Source organism: Leopardus geoffroyi, chromosome B4 (genome assembly GCF_018350155.1).
Source record: "Leopardus geoffroyi isolate Oge1 chromosome B4, O.geoffroyi_Oge1_pat1.0, whole genome shotgun sequence".
NCBI classification, from domain to species: Eukaryota; Metazoa; Chordata; class Mammalia; order Carnivora; family Felidae; genus Leopardus; species Leopardus geoffroyi.
This window is the reverse complement of record NC_059341.1, coordinates 92060054-92078116: the sequence shown is the minus strand read 5'-3', so window position 1 is coordinate 92078116 and position 18063 is coordinate 92060054. Positions and strand designations below refer to the sequence as shown.

The following is an 18063-nucleotide window of genomic DNA, read 5'->3' as shown; positions in this document are numbered from 1 at the left end:
TTCAGTTCTGAGTGGGACTTTACAGATTCCAAGGATGTTCTTGGAGAAGGGGAAAGCAGCAGGGGGATGGGGAGCTGCCTAATGTATTACAAATCTATGATGCTACTGAGTAAATTTGTTTGACAGATTGTCAGACAATTGTGGCACGAGAAGTTTCACAAACAAAAGTCTCCAGGGGCGCCTGGGTGGCTTGGTCAGTTAAGCGTCCGACTTCGGCTCAGGTCGCGATCTCACGCTCCGTGAGTTCGAGCCCCGCGTCGGGCTCTGTGCTGACAGCTCAGAGCCTGGAGCCTGTTTCCGATTCTGTGTCTCCCTCTCTCTCTGCCCCTCCCCTGTTCATGCTCTGTCTCTCTCTGTTTCAAAAATAAATAAACGTTAAAAAAAAAATTAAAAAAAAAAAAGTCTCCAGCCAAGCTAAATGTCCCCTTCACATTTTCTCACTTTGCAGGTGACCTTGTACAAGAGCTCCGATGTGGAAGATTTTGGGTTCAGCGTAGCAGATGGCTTGCTGGAGAAAGGAGTATATGTCAAAAACATTCGCCCAGCTGGGCCAGGAGACCTTGGTGGCTTAAAACCCTATGACCGACTCTTACAGGTAAGACCTCAGGTGAAATTCTAATTTAACTTTCCAAAGTCCTACCTGACCGATGCCTACCCATCTTTCTTTGCCTCAACACTAGATTAGGGCCCCTTCTATATGGGATAAAAACCTTTCCCTTTGGTAAAATTTACCAGTCATTGAAATCGTCTGCTTCCCTGTGTATATTCCCCAGCAGCTTAGAAACAGCTTGAGAACAGAGCTGGTACATTACTCTCCCATCTCCCGGTATACAATACACGATATCTCAGCATCTCACACAATTATCTGAAAGCAAGAAGTCAAACCTTGTTTACCGAGTGGAATACCATCATGGTCATGTATAGTTTCAGTGAGTAAGCAAATTCCTGACTTTACGTACACTTTTTAGGAATAGCATTTTGTAGGAAGAAGAGAGGGTTGACATCAGTCTTGAAAGTGTATCTAACTGGAATGAGTCTGGCACCAAAGAGCTGACTTTCAAAGCATGAGGCTATACTGATCGGTTGGCCTTCAGACACGTGTTCACCAGAGCAAGTTGTCGTTGATCAATTACGGTTTTAAAACCAGTTCTGGCGATCGTCTTTACCATAGCAATGGAACAATTAGTCTTATGCTGGCAGGATGGGACACTTTTATTTTCCACAGATACTCTAATATTTGTTGAAAGAACAACTGTGGTTACTTAACTTCTATGTGGCTCTTCCTAAGGTATAAATTGGGGCTGCACTGTACTTCATGGAAGTTGAGGCTACAAAGGTAGACTGGGTTCAGACTGTGATGGGCCTTGAACGCCACAGTAAATCTCTTGGACTTTGCTCTCAAGCATATTAATTTCTTAAGCAGAAAAGTGACATAATTTGTTCATTTAGAAAGACCATACAATAATACCATACGTGGATTGGTGTAGAATGGGGAAGGGGAAGACCACAGGGAGGGAGACGAGGTAGGTGTGGGTGAGACACCTCTATCTGACCTGAGACCTTAATGCCTTCAGTACTTCCGGGTAGAGCAGTCTGGGAGGCAACTGGCAGTTTGGACTTGTTGCTCCGAAGAGATGTCAGAGCCAGATTTAGGAGATTAGGTTACTGAAGGCATGGGTGTGGATGAAGTGACCTCTGGTGGGCTTATAGTAAGAAAGAGAACAGAATCAAGGAGAGAATCCTAAGAATCCTAAGAAAAAAGGACAGGAAGAAATAAAGGTAGGCGAGAACTGAAATCAAGTTAAAATGGATCCAAACTGGTGTCATAGAGAGCCAAGGAAGGAGAGTTTTAGGGATGTGTGGCTGTCAGGCACAGCCAGTGCTAAAGGCCAAAGCAGATGAGACCCAGAAACACCGTATCTGTATTAGACAGTTGGGGTCATTTGTACACTGTGTCGGGTTCCAGATGTGACAAGATTGAGAATGGAAAGTCAAAGAGTGGAAGGAGGCATGTAGATGGTTTAGAAACCCTTGCCGGTGAAGAGCAAGGAGAAATAAAAGAAGATGAGTACATGCAAAAGCTGAGGAGGGGATGGGCTCACTTCTGAGAGATAGTTCAACATCACGGCCAAGAGCACAGCTCTGGGGTCAGCCAGACTGCCTGGGATCACATCCTATCTGGACCACTTACCAAGTGCTGATCTAAGGCAAATCTCTGAACCACTCTGTGCCTCAGCTACCTCATCTGGAAATTATAGGGATAATGTTCGACACTAGGACCACATGCCATGTGCGAGGCAATCTGCTCAGCGTGGGGATGTTGGGACGTGTCCCTGTTCCAAGCTCTCAAGGGCCTTACAATTTAATAGCAACGAATAAGTCAGCCAATGACCACCTTCCAGGGTGGTCAGAGAAAGGACAGACCTCTCTGCGTAGAGGGCTCACTTAAGCATCAGCAGACACCTGTTAACATGGCAAGTGTTACTCTGGGTTTTGAGAATTATCTCAGACTATGACAATAATTCAAAGTGGCTCTTCTTGATTTTTCAGGTTAATCACGTCCGAACGAGAGACTTTGACTGCTGCCTTGTTGTGCCCCTCATAGCAGAATCTGGTAATAAGCTGGACTTGGTTATTAGTAGAAACCCACTGGCCTCACAGAAGTCTATAGAACAGACTCTACCAGGAGGAGAATGGAGTGAACAGAACAGCGCTTTTTTCCAACAGCCTAGTCATGGTAGTAATTTGGAGATACGAGAACCCACTAACACATTATAGCAACGCTTTTTATAAAGCAGGACAAAAGACAATATCTACATGGTGCTAAAATATCCCTTTCAGATTTCTGTGGCATTTAAAGCACAGATAATCACGTGGCATTAACTGCAAGCACAGGGGTCTTTTAAATCTCTCTCATGGCTCATGTTCACTTCCCCTTTCAAGTTGAAGAGGTTTCTTTCTTGGTGACCACTATGGTATATGGCAGCCAATTCCCTGCCAAGCCCAATGGTAGAGAAAAAGAAAAGTAGACAGGCTACCCCTCCCCCCAGTTAACATCAGAGGAAATTTTTTACAAGTTCATCTTCCAATCACTTTTTAAAAAGAGAAATGTCTGTTTGAAAATGTTCTCTAAGACAATTTCCTTAATTCACTTTGAAATCAGTTTCTTACCGTGAAGTCGTTAATGTTAAGAACTTGACCAAGTCTTTCCACAAAGCTGGCTCTCCTAGGGGAACTCGAGTTTGAGATGTGGCCGGGGACTGCTGCCATGGGAGGGGTACAGGTGTAACATTAAAGTTCTCTTAAAACGTTTCAGCGATGATGCACGTAGGAGACCATAATAGGTGGTGGTAAATGTTTTGCCCCAATATAGGAATGATCTTAACTAAGATGTATGCTATTCCCTATGCAACAAACTAACAAACAGGATATGTCTTGTGACCTGTTTTTTTGTTTTTGTTTTTGTTTTTTTTAAGGACACATTTTTAATAGCTGCAAATCTCTGATAATGAATTAGAGTGCTTAGGAACACTGAGAATGAGTTATCTTATTTTTAAAATTCAGGACTAAGAACTTAAGAGAGAATGAAGAGTCTATTAAAATGAGGTTTATCTTAATGATAGGCAAATCAAACTCATCTTGCTTGATATGTTTGGAAAACTGTTTATAGAGGGGTGTACAGGACACGTACTTTAAAATGACACTGGACTATCTTTTGTTCTGAGCCATGCCACTTCTCGAAATTGTAAATACATCTTTCACAAAATGCATTGCCAATTATTACCATCCCTCAAAGCAATAAATTGTGACAGTTGCTTTTAATGTTTGTCAGCAACTGTTCTCATTTGTTCAGATATTTTGAATAGTTACACTAATAACTGTTATTTGGTGAATATTGAAAAAAAGATAGATCTGTATATGGATTGTAGAATCTCCATATTGAAATGATTATTTTGCAAACATCTTCATTTTGGTCAGTAATTCAAACGACTGCTTAGGTAAAGCATTTGAACACTGTGTCCTTTGTTTAAGGAAAAAGTTCACCTTTCTTTTTGTGCAAAGAAATATATTATTTCGATCATATGTCACAACCCGCCAGGGCAAGAAAGTATAAAGCAGAATCATGTTAAGAAAAAAAAAGAAAAAAAAAAAGATCATGAGTCACTTAAATATGTATTTTTATTTGTAACAAACAAGTATTAAGCTGTAAAGTATTTTTGTACAAATTTAATACTTTAATAGCATGGTATTTATCGTCTATGTATGGTTTTGGGGACTTCAAAATTGTTGCAAATATTTGTATGGAAAAAAAAAACCCTCTACCAAATGGAATAAAAAGTGATTTTGAAAAGCCAAAATTATGACATACAGTTTTTTGGTGCTTTGAATATATTTTATTCTAGATGACCCCTATACAATGCTTATTGCTGTAGAATTTTCTTTTTTTTAATGTTTATTTATCTTAGAGAGAGAGAGAGAGATGGAGTGTGAGTGGGAGAGGGGCAGAGAGAGAGACACAAAATCTGAAGCAGGCTCCAGGCTCTGAGCTGTCAGCATGGAGCCCGACGTGGGGCTCAAACTCACGGAGTGTGAGATCATTACCTGAGCCGAAGTCAGACACGCAACCAACTGAGCCACCTAGGCACCCCTAGAATTTTCTAAAGGGGAAAGGTTTTGCCTTAAGCTTGAAAAGCAGCATTGGAAGAATGGGAAGAATATGAGTTTTAAAATCAGATCTGGGTTTGAATTCTAGCTCTGGTACTCACTGGTGGTACAAAATTTAGTTACTGTGAGTCAGTTTCCCTACCTGTGATACTGAAGGTCATAACTGTACTCCAGGACCATTGTAAGGACAAGATGTAAAACATACAAAGTTTAAGTCCTAAAACAGCCTGCAGACAGAAATACCCCAGACTAATTATACAATTATTTTAGGTGACAAAGACAGATTTTAACTCAACAATCATAATAACATCTGCCCTCAGAGAACAGTACGTGTGTTCATGAAATACATTTATTATATATACTAAGATGTACCAATTTTTTTTTTTTTTCAACGTTTATTTATTTTTGGGACAGAGAGAGACAGAGCATGAACGGGGGAGGAGCAGAGAGAGAGGGAGACACAGAATCGGAAACAGGCTCCAGGCTCTGAGCCATCAGCCCAGAGCCTGACGCGGGGCTCGAACTCCCGGACCGCGAGATCGTGACCTGGCTGAAGTCGGACGCTTAACCGACTGCGCCACCCAGGCGCCCCTAAGATGTACCAATTTTAATGCATGCTATGCTACTTAAAACTTACACTTATAGTCCCAACATTTTCATTTTTGCAGACTGTCTTGCAGGCCTTGTAAATTCACAGGAACAAGGTAAGGATGTCCATTCTCACCATTTGTATCTAACAATGTATTAAAGGCTCTAGCCAGAGCATTAAGACAAGAAAATGAAATAAAAGGCATCCAGATTGGAAAGAAAGAAAACGATCTCTATTTGCAGATGATATAACCTCATATATAAAAAATCCTCACTAAGGAATCCACTAAAAACCTATTAAAACTAATAAATGAGGTTAGCAAGGTTGCAAGATACAAGATCAGTTGTATTTCTAAACAGTAGCAATGAACAACATCAACATCATGGGAAATTTTTTTTTTGCAAACAGTAGTTCTAAGAAGGGACTTGCATGTCAAATGTATAAAGAACTCATACCTCAATAAAAAGAAAAAGAACAATTTATAAATGGGTAGGGGCCCCCCGGGTGGTTTAGTCGGTTAAGTGTCTGACTTTGGCTCAGGCCATGGTCTCACGGTTCGTTGAGCTCAAGCCCCGTATCAGGCTGTCTGCTGTGAGCACAGAGCCTGCTTCGATTCCTCTGTCCCTCTCTCTCTCCCTGCCCCTCCCTCATGTGTGCTTTCTCTCTCTCTCTCAAAAATAATAAAATAAAATAAAATAACTTTATTTTAAAAAATGGGTAAAAAAGATCTGAATAGACATTTCTCTGAAGAGGTCATACAAATGACCGATAAGCACATGAGAAGATAATTAACATCATTCGCCGTAAGGGAAATGCAAATGAAAACCACACCGAAACAGCACTTCACACCTACTAAAATGGCTATAATCAGTAAGTCAGATAATAGCAAGTACTAGAACGTAGAGAAACGGGAACCCTCACACACTCCCAAGTATAAATACAAAATGGTACGGCTGCTTTAGAAAACAATCTGGCAGTTCCTCAAATGGCTAAATCGAGTTAGCATAGGACCCGACAATTCCACACCTAGAAATACAATGAAAAGAAATCAGGGGCACCTGGGTGGCTCAGTCGGCTAAGCCTCCAACGCTTGATTTCAGCTTGGGTCATAATCTCACGGTTTGTGAGATCAAGCCTCAAGTCGGGTTCCTGGGCTGAGAGCACAGAGCCTGCTTGGGATTCTCTCTCTCCCTCTCTCTCTGCCCCTCCCCCACCCCCCCCCCCCAAAATAAGTAAAAAGAAACTTCAAAAAAAAGAAATTAAAATCCATGTCCGCAGAAAGCTTGTACGCCAACGCATTCTATAATAGCCAAAAAGTGGAAACAACGCAAACGTCCATCAACTGATGAACCGAGAAATTCAATGTGCTATACCCGTATGACAGAATACTATTTGGTAATAAAAGGAGATCGAGGCCTTTTGTCTCACTGCACTACTGGAAGCAAGATAGGTCACCTGCAGCTCTACTGGAACCACCCGCAAAAATTCAGCCAGGGTTCCTGGTTTTGTCTCATCGGCTCAAACCAACATGGTGTGATCCAGAAATACAGCCTCCATATATGCTGCCATATTTTCCATCAATACACCAAGGATATGAGGCTTCATCTGGTTAGACTGAGTGATTCCCCTTGAATGGACTATCCAAGACATCCACCCAATAAAAGGAACAATGCTAGCTCTTGGTACATATTTATTAATCTTCCATAAAAAGACAGATATGAGAGGCGCCACAACATGAAGTCTGAAATCATTATGCTAAGTTAAAGAAGTCAGTAACAAGGAACCACATATTGTAGGATTCCATTTGTAGGAAATGTCTGCAACAGGCAAATCAATGGAGACAAAGTAAATTAGTGTTGCCCAGAGCTGGAGGGGACGAGGGGGTCAGAACTACGAGGTACAGGTACTAAGAGGCACATCTTGGAGAAGATATGCAAGTGTTCAAAAATCCATTGTGGTGTCAGTGGCACAACTCCATGAATGTACTAAAAGCCACTCCGTTTTACCCCTTTGACGGGTGAATTGTATGTGAATTATAGCTCATTAAGGTTCTTTTTCAAATGTTAGAATCACGGGTACATTTTTTTTTTCTTAACCTTTTCTTTCATCGGTTAACAATAAATAGAGCTCTAAAAAAAATAAAATCACTGAAAGAAAATAATTTTCCGGCGGTAGAATACCTTCAAAACAATGTATTCATAAAAGAAATAATAGTCATGTGCCATGATGGAGGGGTTAGCTAATGCTACAGTAGAAATCATATTGACTGTATAAATGTATCAAATCAACACACTGTACACTTTCAAGGTACACAGTAGTAACATATGTCAATGGTATCTCAAATACAGAAAAAGAAATGTACTCCCAAATCAGAAGGAATTTCCAGGTGAAGTGGGTCCGGCCGGCCGTGATGGAGCAAGGAGCCTTGCCAGATGAACACTTGGCAGAAGACCCAACATCCTGAAAAATGTGTGTCAGTTAATAATACGAGAGGCGTAATTACAGTCTGTCGTGACCATGGCTTCATACCATGGGCAAAGACCACCCAACATGATCATGGAAGTTAATAAAGGCATTATTGCAAAAATAAAACACTTTTTAAAGTACAAACTTTAAAAAATATATACATATATGCTATCAGTTCTCATGATGACAGAAGTTGAACTCATTATGGTTTTCTATGATCAAACGGATTTAAAATATCTGCTAACACAAACACCTTAAAATAAAACCCCAGTTACACATATCCTGTTTTGTACCTTAATATTTTCAAGCTACGATGTTCATTTGTGTTAAATAGAAAAAAAGACAGAGAGAGAGAGAGAGGGAGAGAAATTACTTTGCACAATCTGAAATCAAATTAAGTTTCTTGATTACTTGTGGGTATGAAAAGTTGCCGGGGGGTTAAACTATTCAGTCTCAAATTCCGAAGTTTCAAAGACACTTGCGGAGATGATTCTTCCACCTGTTAGGACAGCAATAAAAATGAGATTAATTTCGTGAAAATACACACAATTTGCCCTACGTACTTCTGTTTCCTCTACTTCCGCGGGAGACATAATATCTTCTCCACCCCTTGGAAGACCTGAGGAGACCACAGCAATCAGCTGTCGGCAACTTGTGGGATCATACCTGCTTTGGCTCACTGTGGTATCCCTAGCACCCAGCTTTGGGACGGGCATGAAGAAGTGACTATTTGTGAATGAGGGTGTATATATATATATATATATATATATATATATACATATATATATATATATATACACATACACACACACTATATATACATAATATATATATACACACTATATATATACATAATATATATATACACACTATATATATATATATATATATATATATATATATATATATATATTATACACACACACACACACACATACTTTCTACAGGTATGGCCACTACATAATTTGGCAGCTCAGTTCAAAATGAAAATGTGGGCCCTTTGTTCAAGGTTAAGAACTTCAAGATGGTTAAGTGCAGAACATTAAAGCAAGTATGAGGTAGTTTTAAGCACAAAGCCCTGAATGACTGACTACTGCTCAGCTGCACATCCGTGACACTGGCCTTGGGTGTGATAAGACGAAACACTGCAATGCCAGTACTCTTGGTACTGTTCGTGACTCCCAAGCACAAGGCAAGGGATCAGTACGGTCATGAGAAAGTTTCACCGCCATAGGGAAATGAGAAAAATAAGCACAATCAATCTTTCACAATGCTAAACCTGTTCAATTTAGAGGACTATACTGGTTAACTTTATGTATCAAACTGACTATGCCATGGTACCCAGATATTTGGTCAAATATTATTCTAGATGTTTCTGTGGACCTATTTTTACATGAGGTTAACATTTAAAAAAATTTTTTTAAGGTTTATTTATTTTTCAGAGACAAAGACAGGGTGTGGGGGGGGGGTGGGCAGAGAGAGGGGAAGACACAGAATCTGAAGCAGGCTCCAGGCTCTGAGCTGTCAGCACAGAGCCTGATGTGGGGCTCAAACTCACGGACCGTGAGATCATGACCTGAGCTGAAGTCGGATGCTTAACTGATTGAGCCACCCAGGTGCCCCAACATTTAAATCAGTAGACTATGAATAAAGCAGATTACCCTCCATAATGTAGGTGGGCCTCATTTGATCGCCCGAAGGCCTTAAGAGAAAACTTAAAAGCAAAAAGATTGACTGCCTCCCAGAAAGAAAGAATTCTGCCTGCCCTTGGATGCAAACTGCAATGTCAATTCTTCTTTGGGTCTCCAGTCTGCAGGACTACCCTGGAGATTTTGGACTTGTCAGCCTCTACGATCATGAGCCAATTCCTTAAATAAATCTAGACAGATAGATGACAGGTAGGTAGGTAAATAGACAGGGACACAGACACAGGCTACTGGTTCAGGAGAACCCTGACTAACAGAACTATCTTTATTTAGGGATTTTGTGATTACTCCCTTTCTAGATTTTTTTTTTTATAATAAAATGTCATTTTCTTTCAAAAAAATTCTGGAAATCACTGCTTTATAGGATAAATTTTTAAATATTGATGCATATGCTTTTATTTAAAGGGGAATTTCTGTTTTGCACCCCCCCCCCCCGTTTTTGGTTGTGGGACACAAGGCAAAAAAAGCAACAAAACAAAACAAAACCAAGCAAAACAAACAAAACTCAGGACAATATTTTAAGCTTTTTTTTTTTCAAAACCCAAAGCTATTAATCCACAGAAAAGCCAAAGCTTTCATGTAGGAGAGGCTCAGCCATCAGTACTTGCAGAATTAAAATGCTGATGTGGTTCTTATGCAGCCACCCGTATAGGAAAGAAAGGTATGAGGGCAGCCCCTGTCAGTGAATTTGAGCTTCTAGAAATTACATATCTCACAATTATGGAAGACACAGAAGTCCCTAATTTATCACTCGCAAGCCTTTGAATTCTTAGTTTCCTCATTTCCAGGGATTTCTGTAGATGTCACATGTTTTTGGCAAGGCTTGCGAGAAAACTGACCCTCTGAGGCCAGCGCTGGACTCTCCGTGTTCACAGACCAGAGCTTAAAAACTTTGGCAAGCTCGGCAGCGAAGACGGGTAACGCTGTCATTGTCTCTTTGTACCATCCCAGAAGCCAGAAGCCACCATCCCACGCTGGCGTGAAGAAATATAAAGCAAGAAACTTTTAGGCCAAGACTTTTTGTTTGGAATTTTCTGTTCCAGGTCCAAAGCCTTATTACCCCAGGGTCTTTGTAAGAGGTGATACAGTCAATTTCAGGAAAAGATGTTTTGCTGATTTGGCAATTCCATATCAAAGAGTTGACTTGGAGCACCAAATGAAGCTTAGAATCGGCAGGGATCCTACTACTTCCAAGAAGGTAAAAAAAGAAACTTTGGGTTTTTTTTTAACTATGCCTCCTCTTGTCACTTTCCTTACAAAACCTGTCCCTCGGCCTCATTTCCCAATCCTAATGTAGCTGGATCCCCCCAGGAAGCCCAAGCCAGAGCCTGAGAGTCCTGCTCGGGCCCAACCCCACCCACATATAACCAGCCATTAAGGCCTGTGCACCCCTTGTCCCTAAGCATCTCTTTTCCAACCCCATCGCTACCACCTGACTTCAGAACCTAATCATTTTGTTCAAGCCACTGAAATCATCTTTGCGCTAGGAACTCATCCCCTATGGCCTCCCAAAACACTACTCAACTCCGAAGTGACCTTCCAAAACTTCAGTGCACCGGGCTCTTAAAATGCCTCTAGCATTCTCCGCTGTGTTCAGAAGAACGTTCAGCCTCTTGGGAAGAGCCTGTGTCTTCCGACTCTTCCAGTGTCTTCAGCTCAGCCTCCGATGGCGTGCGTACTCCAGCCACACTACTCCATACTTGCGATGGCCCAACAGGCCAAGACGTCACACGCCGCATGTGCCGGCAGCATCTCAGAGGACAGTTTCACTGTCCCCTATCCATGTGGGGTCAGAGGCTATCTCTGTCCTCCTTTCAGAACTCTGCTTGGTACTGACAGCTCACATTAGCACTTTCCCCTAGGGGCTCCCACCCTGGCCCCTTTCAAGGTCATAGCCTTGAAAGCCTACGGACCCCAGCACGTGAAGCGACTCTCAAACTTCTATTGGAACTTCATTTGTTCCAAGAATGTTGATAATTACCCGGCCGCTTTCACAGACAGTGGGGATAAAAGTGAGACTGTGGCCTACAAAGGGGAAGGGGAGGGTGACAAGGAAGCTATGCGGAAAGACGGTGCAGGATGACAAGGTCTCTCGGCACGCCACCTGTGCCGACCTCATGCCAGGCGACAAAGCGCGCTAGGATCGACCGGGCACAGGGGAGAGGACACGTGGCAGAGGGGAGAGAACACTTGTTTTTAGGTCCGATAGCACAATTTAACACTAATGAAAAATCCACAGCCACGTATCAGCACCCTGAAGTCAACACGACTTAAATACAGCGGGAGCACACGAGAACGTCACTCTTACCATCAGGACTTTGCTTGGACTTTCAGCATCACTCATGCCACAGGCTCTTTTGGACCCACGGGGTTTTGATGGATCTTCATCTGTATCCACCTCATCGGGTGAAGAGAATTTCCACTCTCCGGCCAAGGGGAACGTCCTGTCATCAGCTGCGGAGGCCTTGCTTCTGGGTGTCACGGTGCTGGCTGTGACTGCAAGGTGTGATGGTGTTGACGGCTGTGTGCCGGGCCTGCTGCTGTCTCCAGAGCTCTCCGACGGGGATGCGGAATCCGCCAGAGACGCGCAGCTCTTGGAGAGCTTGTTTTGCAAAAAATGTTTCAAACGGGTTTTTCTAGGGGCACTGCTTTTCATAATTGCACTCCGGAGGTGAGACTCTTCTGCGATGACATACACTCTGCCGCGGCCCCGGGTCACCGCCGTATAAACGTGCTGCCAGTGCTGGCGGCCCGCCTTCCCAACCACATACACGACCGTCTGCTCCTCAGACCCCTGGGGGGGGAGGGGGGGAGAATGCGGTGGGAAGGGTTAGTTTTGCACACGGTCTTCACACGGTCCACCAAGATAGAAAACAGACAAGTCCTAAAAGGGATCTCTGCTAGTCGGCCAGAATATTCACCTAAATCCACCTTACGCTTCCGGTTTATTCATTATCCGAGACCTCATGATTCCTAACTGTGCTGTTAAGTTCAGCTCTGACGGATCCAGAGCTGGCTGGTAGAAACCCAGCAAAAGCTTGAAAGATTGCATGCGGTGCCAAATCTTCCCTCATAAAAAGAATGTTCAATGATCGTGTAGGCTCTATGGATAAATGTGTTACCCTATTTGTACCTACAGGAGAATAGATAAGTTCGTTTGTTTATATTCATATCAAGTATCTGCATATAGACATTTGAAATACTATTCTGCAAATGGCAAAGGCGCTTTAAAACTTAACAAAATTTTAAAAACAACTGGATACTTTTGGGGCAGCTGGGTGGCTCAGTTGGTTAAGGGTCGGACTCAACTTTGGCTCAGGTCATGTTCTCGTGGTTGGTGAGTTCAAGCCCTACGTTGGGCTCCACACTGGAACCTGCTTGGGATTCTCTCTCTCCCTCTATCTCTGCCCCTCCCCTGTCTCCCTCCCTCCCCGCCCCTCAAAATAAATAAATAAATTCTAAAAAAATAAAAAACAAAAACTGGATACTTCTACATAAAGAGTGATCACAACTATGTAACACAAAATAAAATTACTCTGATCCAAAAACGTACCCACAAATGAACACAAATACCAAACAGAATGAGTCACACAAAAAAAGAAGGAAATCCTACCAAAAATTTAACTAGTCTATCTCCAAAATGGAGGCCCTATGGATTATTTTTTTCTCCTGCTTTTCTGTATTCTCCCGTTGTTGAACATTTATTACTTTCATCAAGGTGAACAAAACAAAAGAGAACAATGAACTTGTGCTTTTTAAGTTTAGCAAGAAGAATTACATAGGCAAGAAAAATGCCCAATGTCACCATGTAACTGTGAGCAAACAATTTCAAGTTTTGGGACTATTCAGAGTCCCTATTATTTTCAGGGCCGACATAAACTAAGAAGTGCTTTGAACCATTCTCTCTCCCAATGTCCCCATACTCCCCCCACCAAAGGGATTGTGGGAAGACAAATGAGAAGACGAGACAGGTAGGAAACACAGATCCCCAGTTAAAACCCTCTTCCACAGCAAGCCCTTCTGTCTTACCTAGACACAGAATATTGCAACCAATGCTTCAGATTATCAAAGTGTGACAAATACTTCCTTCTGGTGCTGCTGAGTCTCAGAAATGTACTTCAATGACACCTGATTATGCAAACGCCAAATCCACTGCATAGACGCACAGCACCATTTGTCCCTCTGGACTTCATATTGGGTACTCCTAAACTGGTAAATGTCTAACCTAAACTTAGTTCACGGAGCTCCTAATCAAGGAGCACAGAAAAACCCAACAGCTTCATAGTCCGTCTCCCTCGCACTCACACGTGCTGCAATCCACGGCCCTCATAGCATCTATAGGGATACGCATAAAAAGCAAATCCAATCAGATCCGACTCCGCTTAAAGCCACAGCTCCCGAGCTCTCAAAGCAAAGTCCTAACTCCTTACTATGGCTCGTCTGGCTCTTCAGAAGCCAGCCTTGGACCTGCTCCCTTCCCTCCTCCTCTCCTCTCCTCCTTTCCATGCACAAGCCATGCTCCATCCAGCACCACGAACCTCATTGTGGCGCTGCCAGTGCCAGCCCCCTTCTGGATCAGCTGTCCCATCCATGCACATTCCAGAGCCCCAGACTCCCTCTGTCACAGAACGTTTACTGAGCTGGAATGTAACTGTCTGCCGCCTTCACTGTATTCCTCCTTGCTGGACTGTAAGCTCTGCAAAGGCAGGGCCGCGTCTTTCTTGTTCACTGCTCTTTACCCAGTGTCTAATGAATAATTATAAAAATTAAACAGCCATGCCAAAGGTGTGCTTAAAAAGCAGGACATGGACATCTGACGTCACGGCAATAACCTGCTATAAATTATTCGTCCATTTTTCATATCTTCCTTGAATCATGAGAGCTTTCAAACTTCTTAAAGGAGGCAGGTTTCCTACACTGACTTTTAAATTATGTATACGTCCGCTCTCTAAATGTGTTCTAAAACTCTACATCTGTACGAATAAACACAAACCATTGATTCCTTTCATGATGTTATAGGCTCAGAATCTGAAAATATACGGACCTTAGAATAGGGGTTAAAACACTCTCTCTGCAAACGGTCGAAAAATAAATACTTTAAGTTTTGCAGGCCAGCTGTTCTCTATGGCAACCACTCAATTCTTCCTTTGTAATGCAAAAGCGGTCAGAGCCAATACGTAAATGAACAAGTGCTGCTGTGTTCCAATAAAACTTTCTTTACAAAATCTGGTAGTGGGCCAGATATGGATCCCATATTAAATCATACAGTCCTAGAAGGTCTTAGGAGGTGATCTGGCCCCCAATCCTTCTACCTTCCCTTATCCCCCCTTACTTCTGTGACCTCGTCTCTTGTCACTCTCCCACACTGGCCTCCTTGCTGTTCCTGTTCTTCAAATGACAGACAGCCTGCCACCTAAGAACTGTGGCCTTGGCTATTCCGTCAACCTAGAATGCTCTTCTCTCGGCTACCCACATGGTTAACTTCTTTACCTCCTTCAAGAGTTTGCTCAAATGCCACGTTCTCAACGAGGCCTACACTGACTATTTAACGTTACAACTGCATCCCACACCTATCCCTGCCCTTTTTCCATAGCATGTGCCACTTTCTACCATAATATGCACAGTTGACCCTTGAACAACATGGGTTTAAAATGCACAGGTCCACTTACACATGGATTTTTTTAAATAATACATACAGGGCAGTCCTGTAAATGTATTTTCTCTTCATAATAATTTTCTTTTTTTTAATGAATATTTTTTCAGGTTTATTTATTTTGAGAGAGAGAGCACGAGTAGGGGAGGGGCAGAGAGAGAGAGAGAGAGGGAGAGAGAGAATCCCAAGCAGGCTCTACGCTGTCAGCGCAAAGTCGAATGTGGGGCTCTATCTCATGAAATGTGAGATCATGACCTGAGCTGAAATCAAGAGTCAACTGCTTAACCTACTGAGTCTCCCAGGAGCCCCTTATTTATAATTTTTTTAATATTTTCTTTACTGCAGCTTACTTTTCTAAGATTTTGTTTTAAAGTAATCTCTACGCCCAGTGTGGGGCTGAACCTTACAACCCCAGATCAAGAGTCACACACTCTAATTCTTGAGGCAGCCAGGTGCCCCTAGCTTACTTTATTGTAAAATAACGTATATATTATTAATGTATAACATACAAGATACATGTTAATTGTTTGATGACCATTAAGGCTTCCAATTAATGGCAGGCTATTAGTAGTTAAGTTTTCAGGGAATCAAAAGTATACATAGATTTCTGACTGCAATGGGGGGTTGGTGCCTCGAGCCTCCACAATGTTCAAGGGTCAACTGTAGTTTACTTGCTTTACGGTTGTATCTGTCTCTTTCCTCCTCCCCAGCAAATGTAATCTTCACAATGGCAGGTATCTTTCTTTGTTTCATGGACTGATCTAAACCAAGCACCAAGGACAGTCTGACTCAATAAATATTTGTTGAACTGAACATGGAAGAAACAAACTACACTGATACAAGATAATAATCACGAATGTTCTTCGAGGTAAGAGATGCTCTTTCAACCACAAAATGACACATTCAATAAAAGGAACAACTAGAGATATTTACTCCAACCTTAACAAAGTAATAAAAAGACCCCTTCAAACTTCATTTGTCCAGAAATGTAACAGAAGACTGGATTATAAATTTGAGGAAATCTCTCAGGAAAAAAAAAAAAAAAAAAAAAACAGCAAAATAATAATGAGATGGAAAACAGGAGAGAGGTAAGAAATTCAGACAATCATTTCTGGAGGCCCAACATAATAGAGATTCTAGAAAGACAAAACACAGAAAACACAGGGCAAGAAACTTAAGGAAATTATTCAAGAAAATTTCCCCAAACTGAATGATACGAGTTTCTAGAATTACAGAGAGTCCATCATAAAGATCCACGGGAGAAATTTTGCCAGGACCTGCAGCCAGGAATATGTGTACTTCTTAACAACTGGCTGTTTTGGGTTTTTTTTACCCAATAGACACTGTCCACTGACTGCTTCTCTCTTATTTTGAAAACAAAGCCAAATCTTCAGCCTACATTAGCAAGCAAATAGGTCAGTGTGCATATCCGCATCCCAACCCTCCCTTGGCAGGAATGCTTTTACCACCCTTACCTTGATCTTCTGCATGACATCATTTCTTTATCTTTTAAAAGGAAAGGCTGAATTGGGGCCATTTTTTTGAAAGCCATTTCGACTTCTTTTTGGAACTGAGATGGAGTAGGTTAATAAATAAAACACCATCCATTAAAAAAAACCACACACACACAAAACAGAACCCATATGCTAATTAGTTTGCCTACCAGTAGAGGATACAGACTAACCTAAATTTTTCCACATGCAAATGTAGGCTGATGCAGCTTCATGATTAAAGCAACATACCAACATCAAAGAGGGGCACGCAAAACAACGAGTTAAATAACAGAACCACAAATAGCTTATGAGAAGTCAAGAGTATTAAAATGAGCTTAAAAGCAAATTGCACTAAATGCAATGTTGTGTCCAGGATTAGATCCTGGAACAGAAAAAGGATATTCTTGGGAAGCTGGTGAAATCCAAATAAAGTGTGGAGCTTCGTTAATAGTAATTATTCCAACGGTAATTTCTTAGTTTTAACACAAACACCGTAGTTATGTAAGATGTTGACATTAGGGAAAGTCAGATGAAGGGTATATGGGAAGAGTCTCTGCTATCTTTCGAACTCTTCTATAAAACTAAAATTATTCCCGGGGCGCCTGGGTGGCTCAATTTCAGCTCATGTCATAATCCCAGGGTTGTGGGAATCAAGCCTTGTGTCAGGCTCCACGCTGAGCTTGAAGCCTGCTTAAGATTCTCTTTCTCTCTCCCTATGCCCCTCTCCCCAGCTCATGCTCTCTCTAAAATTAAAAAAAGGGCGCCTGGGTGGCACAGTCGGTTAAGCGTCCGACTTCAGCCAGGTCACGATCTCGCGGTCCGTGAGTTCGAGCCCCGCGTCAGGCTCTGGGCTGATGGCTCGGAGCCTGGAGCCTGTTTCTGATTCTGTGTCTCCCTCTCTCTCTGCCCCTCCCCCGTTCATGCTCTGTCTCTCTCTGTCCCAAAAATAAATAAACGTTGAAAAAAATATAAAATTAAATAAAATTAAATTAAAAATAAAAAACTTAAAATTAAAATTATTCCCAAGTAGAGAGTAGTTGCCTCAGAAGAACAGAGGAAAGGGATGTATTTGTCAAAACCCATCCAACTTGATAAATTTAAATACGCATGCAAATTATACCCCACTAAAGCTGATTATACAATAATAAAAAAAGCAAGCTGCAAAAATACATAAACATCAGGAAGCCATTTATGTAAACTTTGGTAACCTTGTTCCTTTTTACAAAATAAAGGCAACAAAATTAAGAAAATCTTTGAAGGTACTACTCCATGGCTTCGAAACCAGTTCAAATCACTTCATAAATGTCCACTGTTACCTGAAAAGTGTGAATAGTTCTTGCCCAGGCATGTTTTATATGACAATATTTCATCAGTTTTTCAAAGTCCACGGTTATTTCCAAGCCAGCCATATTATTAATGGTCAAAGATCTTCTCTTTCCAAAAGTTACATCAGTTACATCCTATGATCAAAACAAAGAATTATTTTGTATG

The 18063-nt window shown here is 41.7% G+C and overlaps 2 protein-coding genes across 14 annotated transcripts in view; one reads left to right on the top strand and one right to left on the bottom strand.

The window, feature by feature from the left end:
• The window catches only part of GRIP1 (glutamate receptor interacting protein 1), a 691488-nt gene extending 687130 nt beyond the window's left edge, over positions 1 to 4358 (top strand). For all 12 annotated transcript variants that reach the window (XM_045467228.1, XM_045467223.1, XM_045467232.1 and 9 more), the window contains 2 exons: positions 449 to 595; positions 2551 to 4358. In XM_045467228.1, the coding sequence (XP_045323184.1) occupies positions 449 to 595; positions 2551 to 2778 (375 nt within the window). In that variant the 3' untranslated portion in view covers positions 2779 to 4358. The remainder of the gene's footprint in view (positions 1 to 448; positions 596 to 2550) is intronic.
• Positions 4359 to 6931: 2573 nt separating this feature from the next.
• Positions 6932 to 18063, bottom strand: part of HELB (DNA helicase B) — a 33897-nt gene continuing 22765 nt past the window's right edge. For both annotated transcript variants that reach the window (XM_045467233.1, XM_045467234.1), the window contains exons 11-13: positions 17889 to 18032; positions 11735 to 12220; positions 6932 to 8219 (exon numbers count right to left, since the gene is read on the bottom strand). In XM_045467233.1, coding sequence (XP_045323189.1) covers positions 8115 to 8219; positions 11735 to 12220; positions 17889 to 18032 — 735 coding nt within the window. In that variant the 3' untranslated portion in view covers positions 6932 to 8114. The remainder of the gene's footprint in view (positions 8220 to 11734; positions 12221 to 17888; positions 18033 to 18063) is intronic.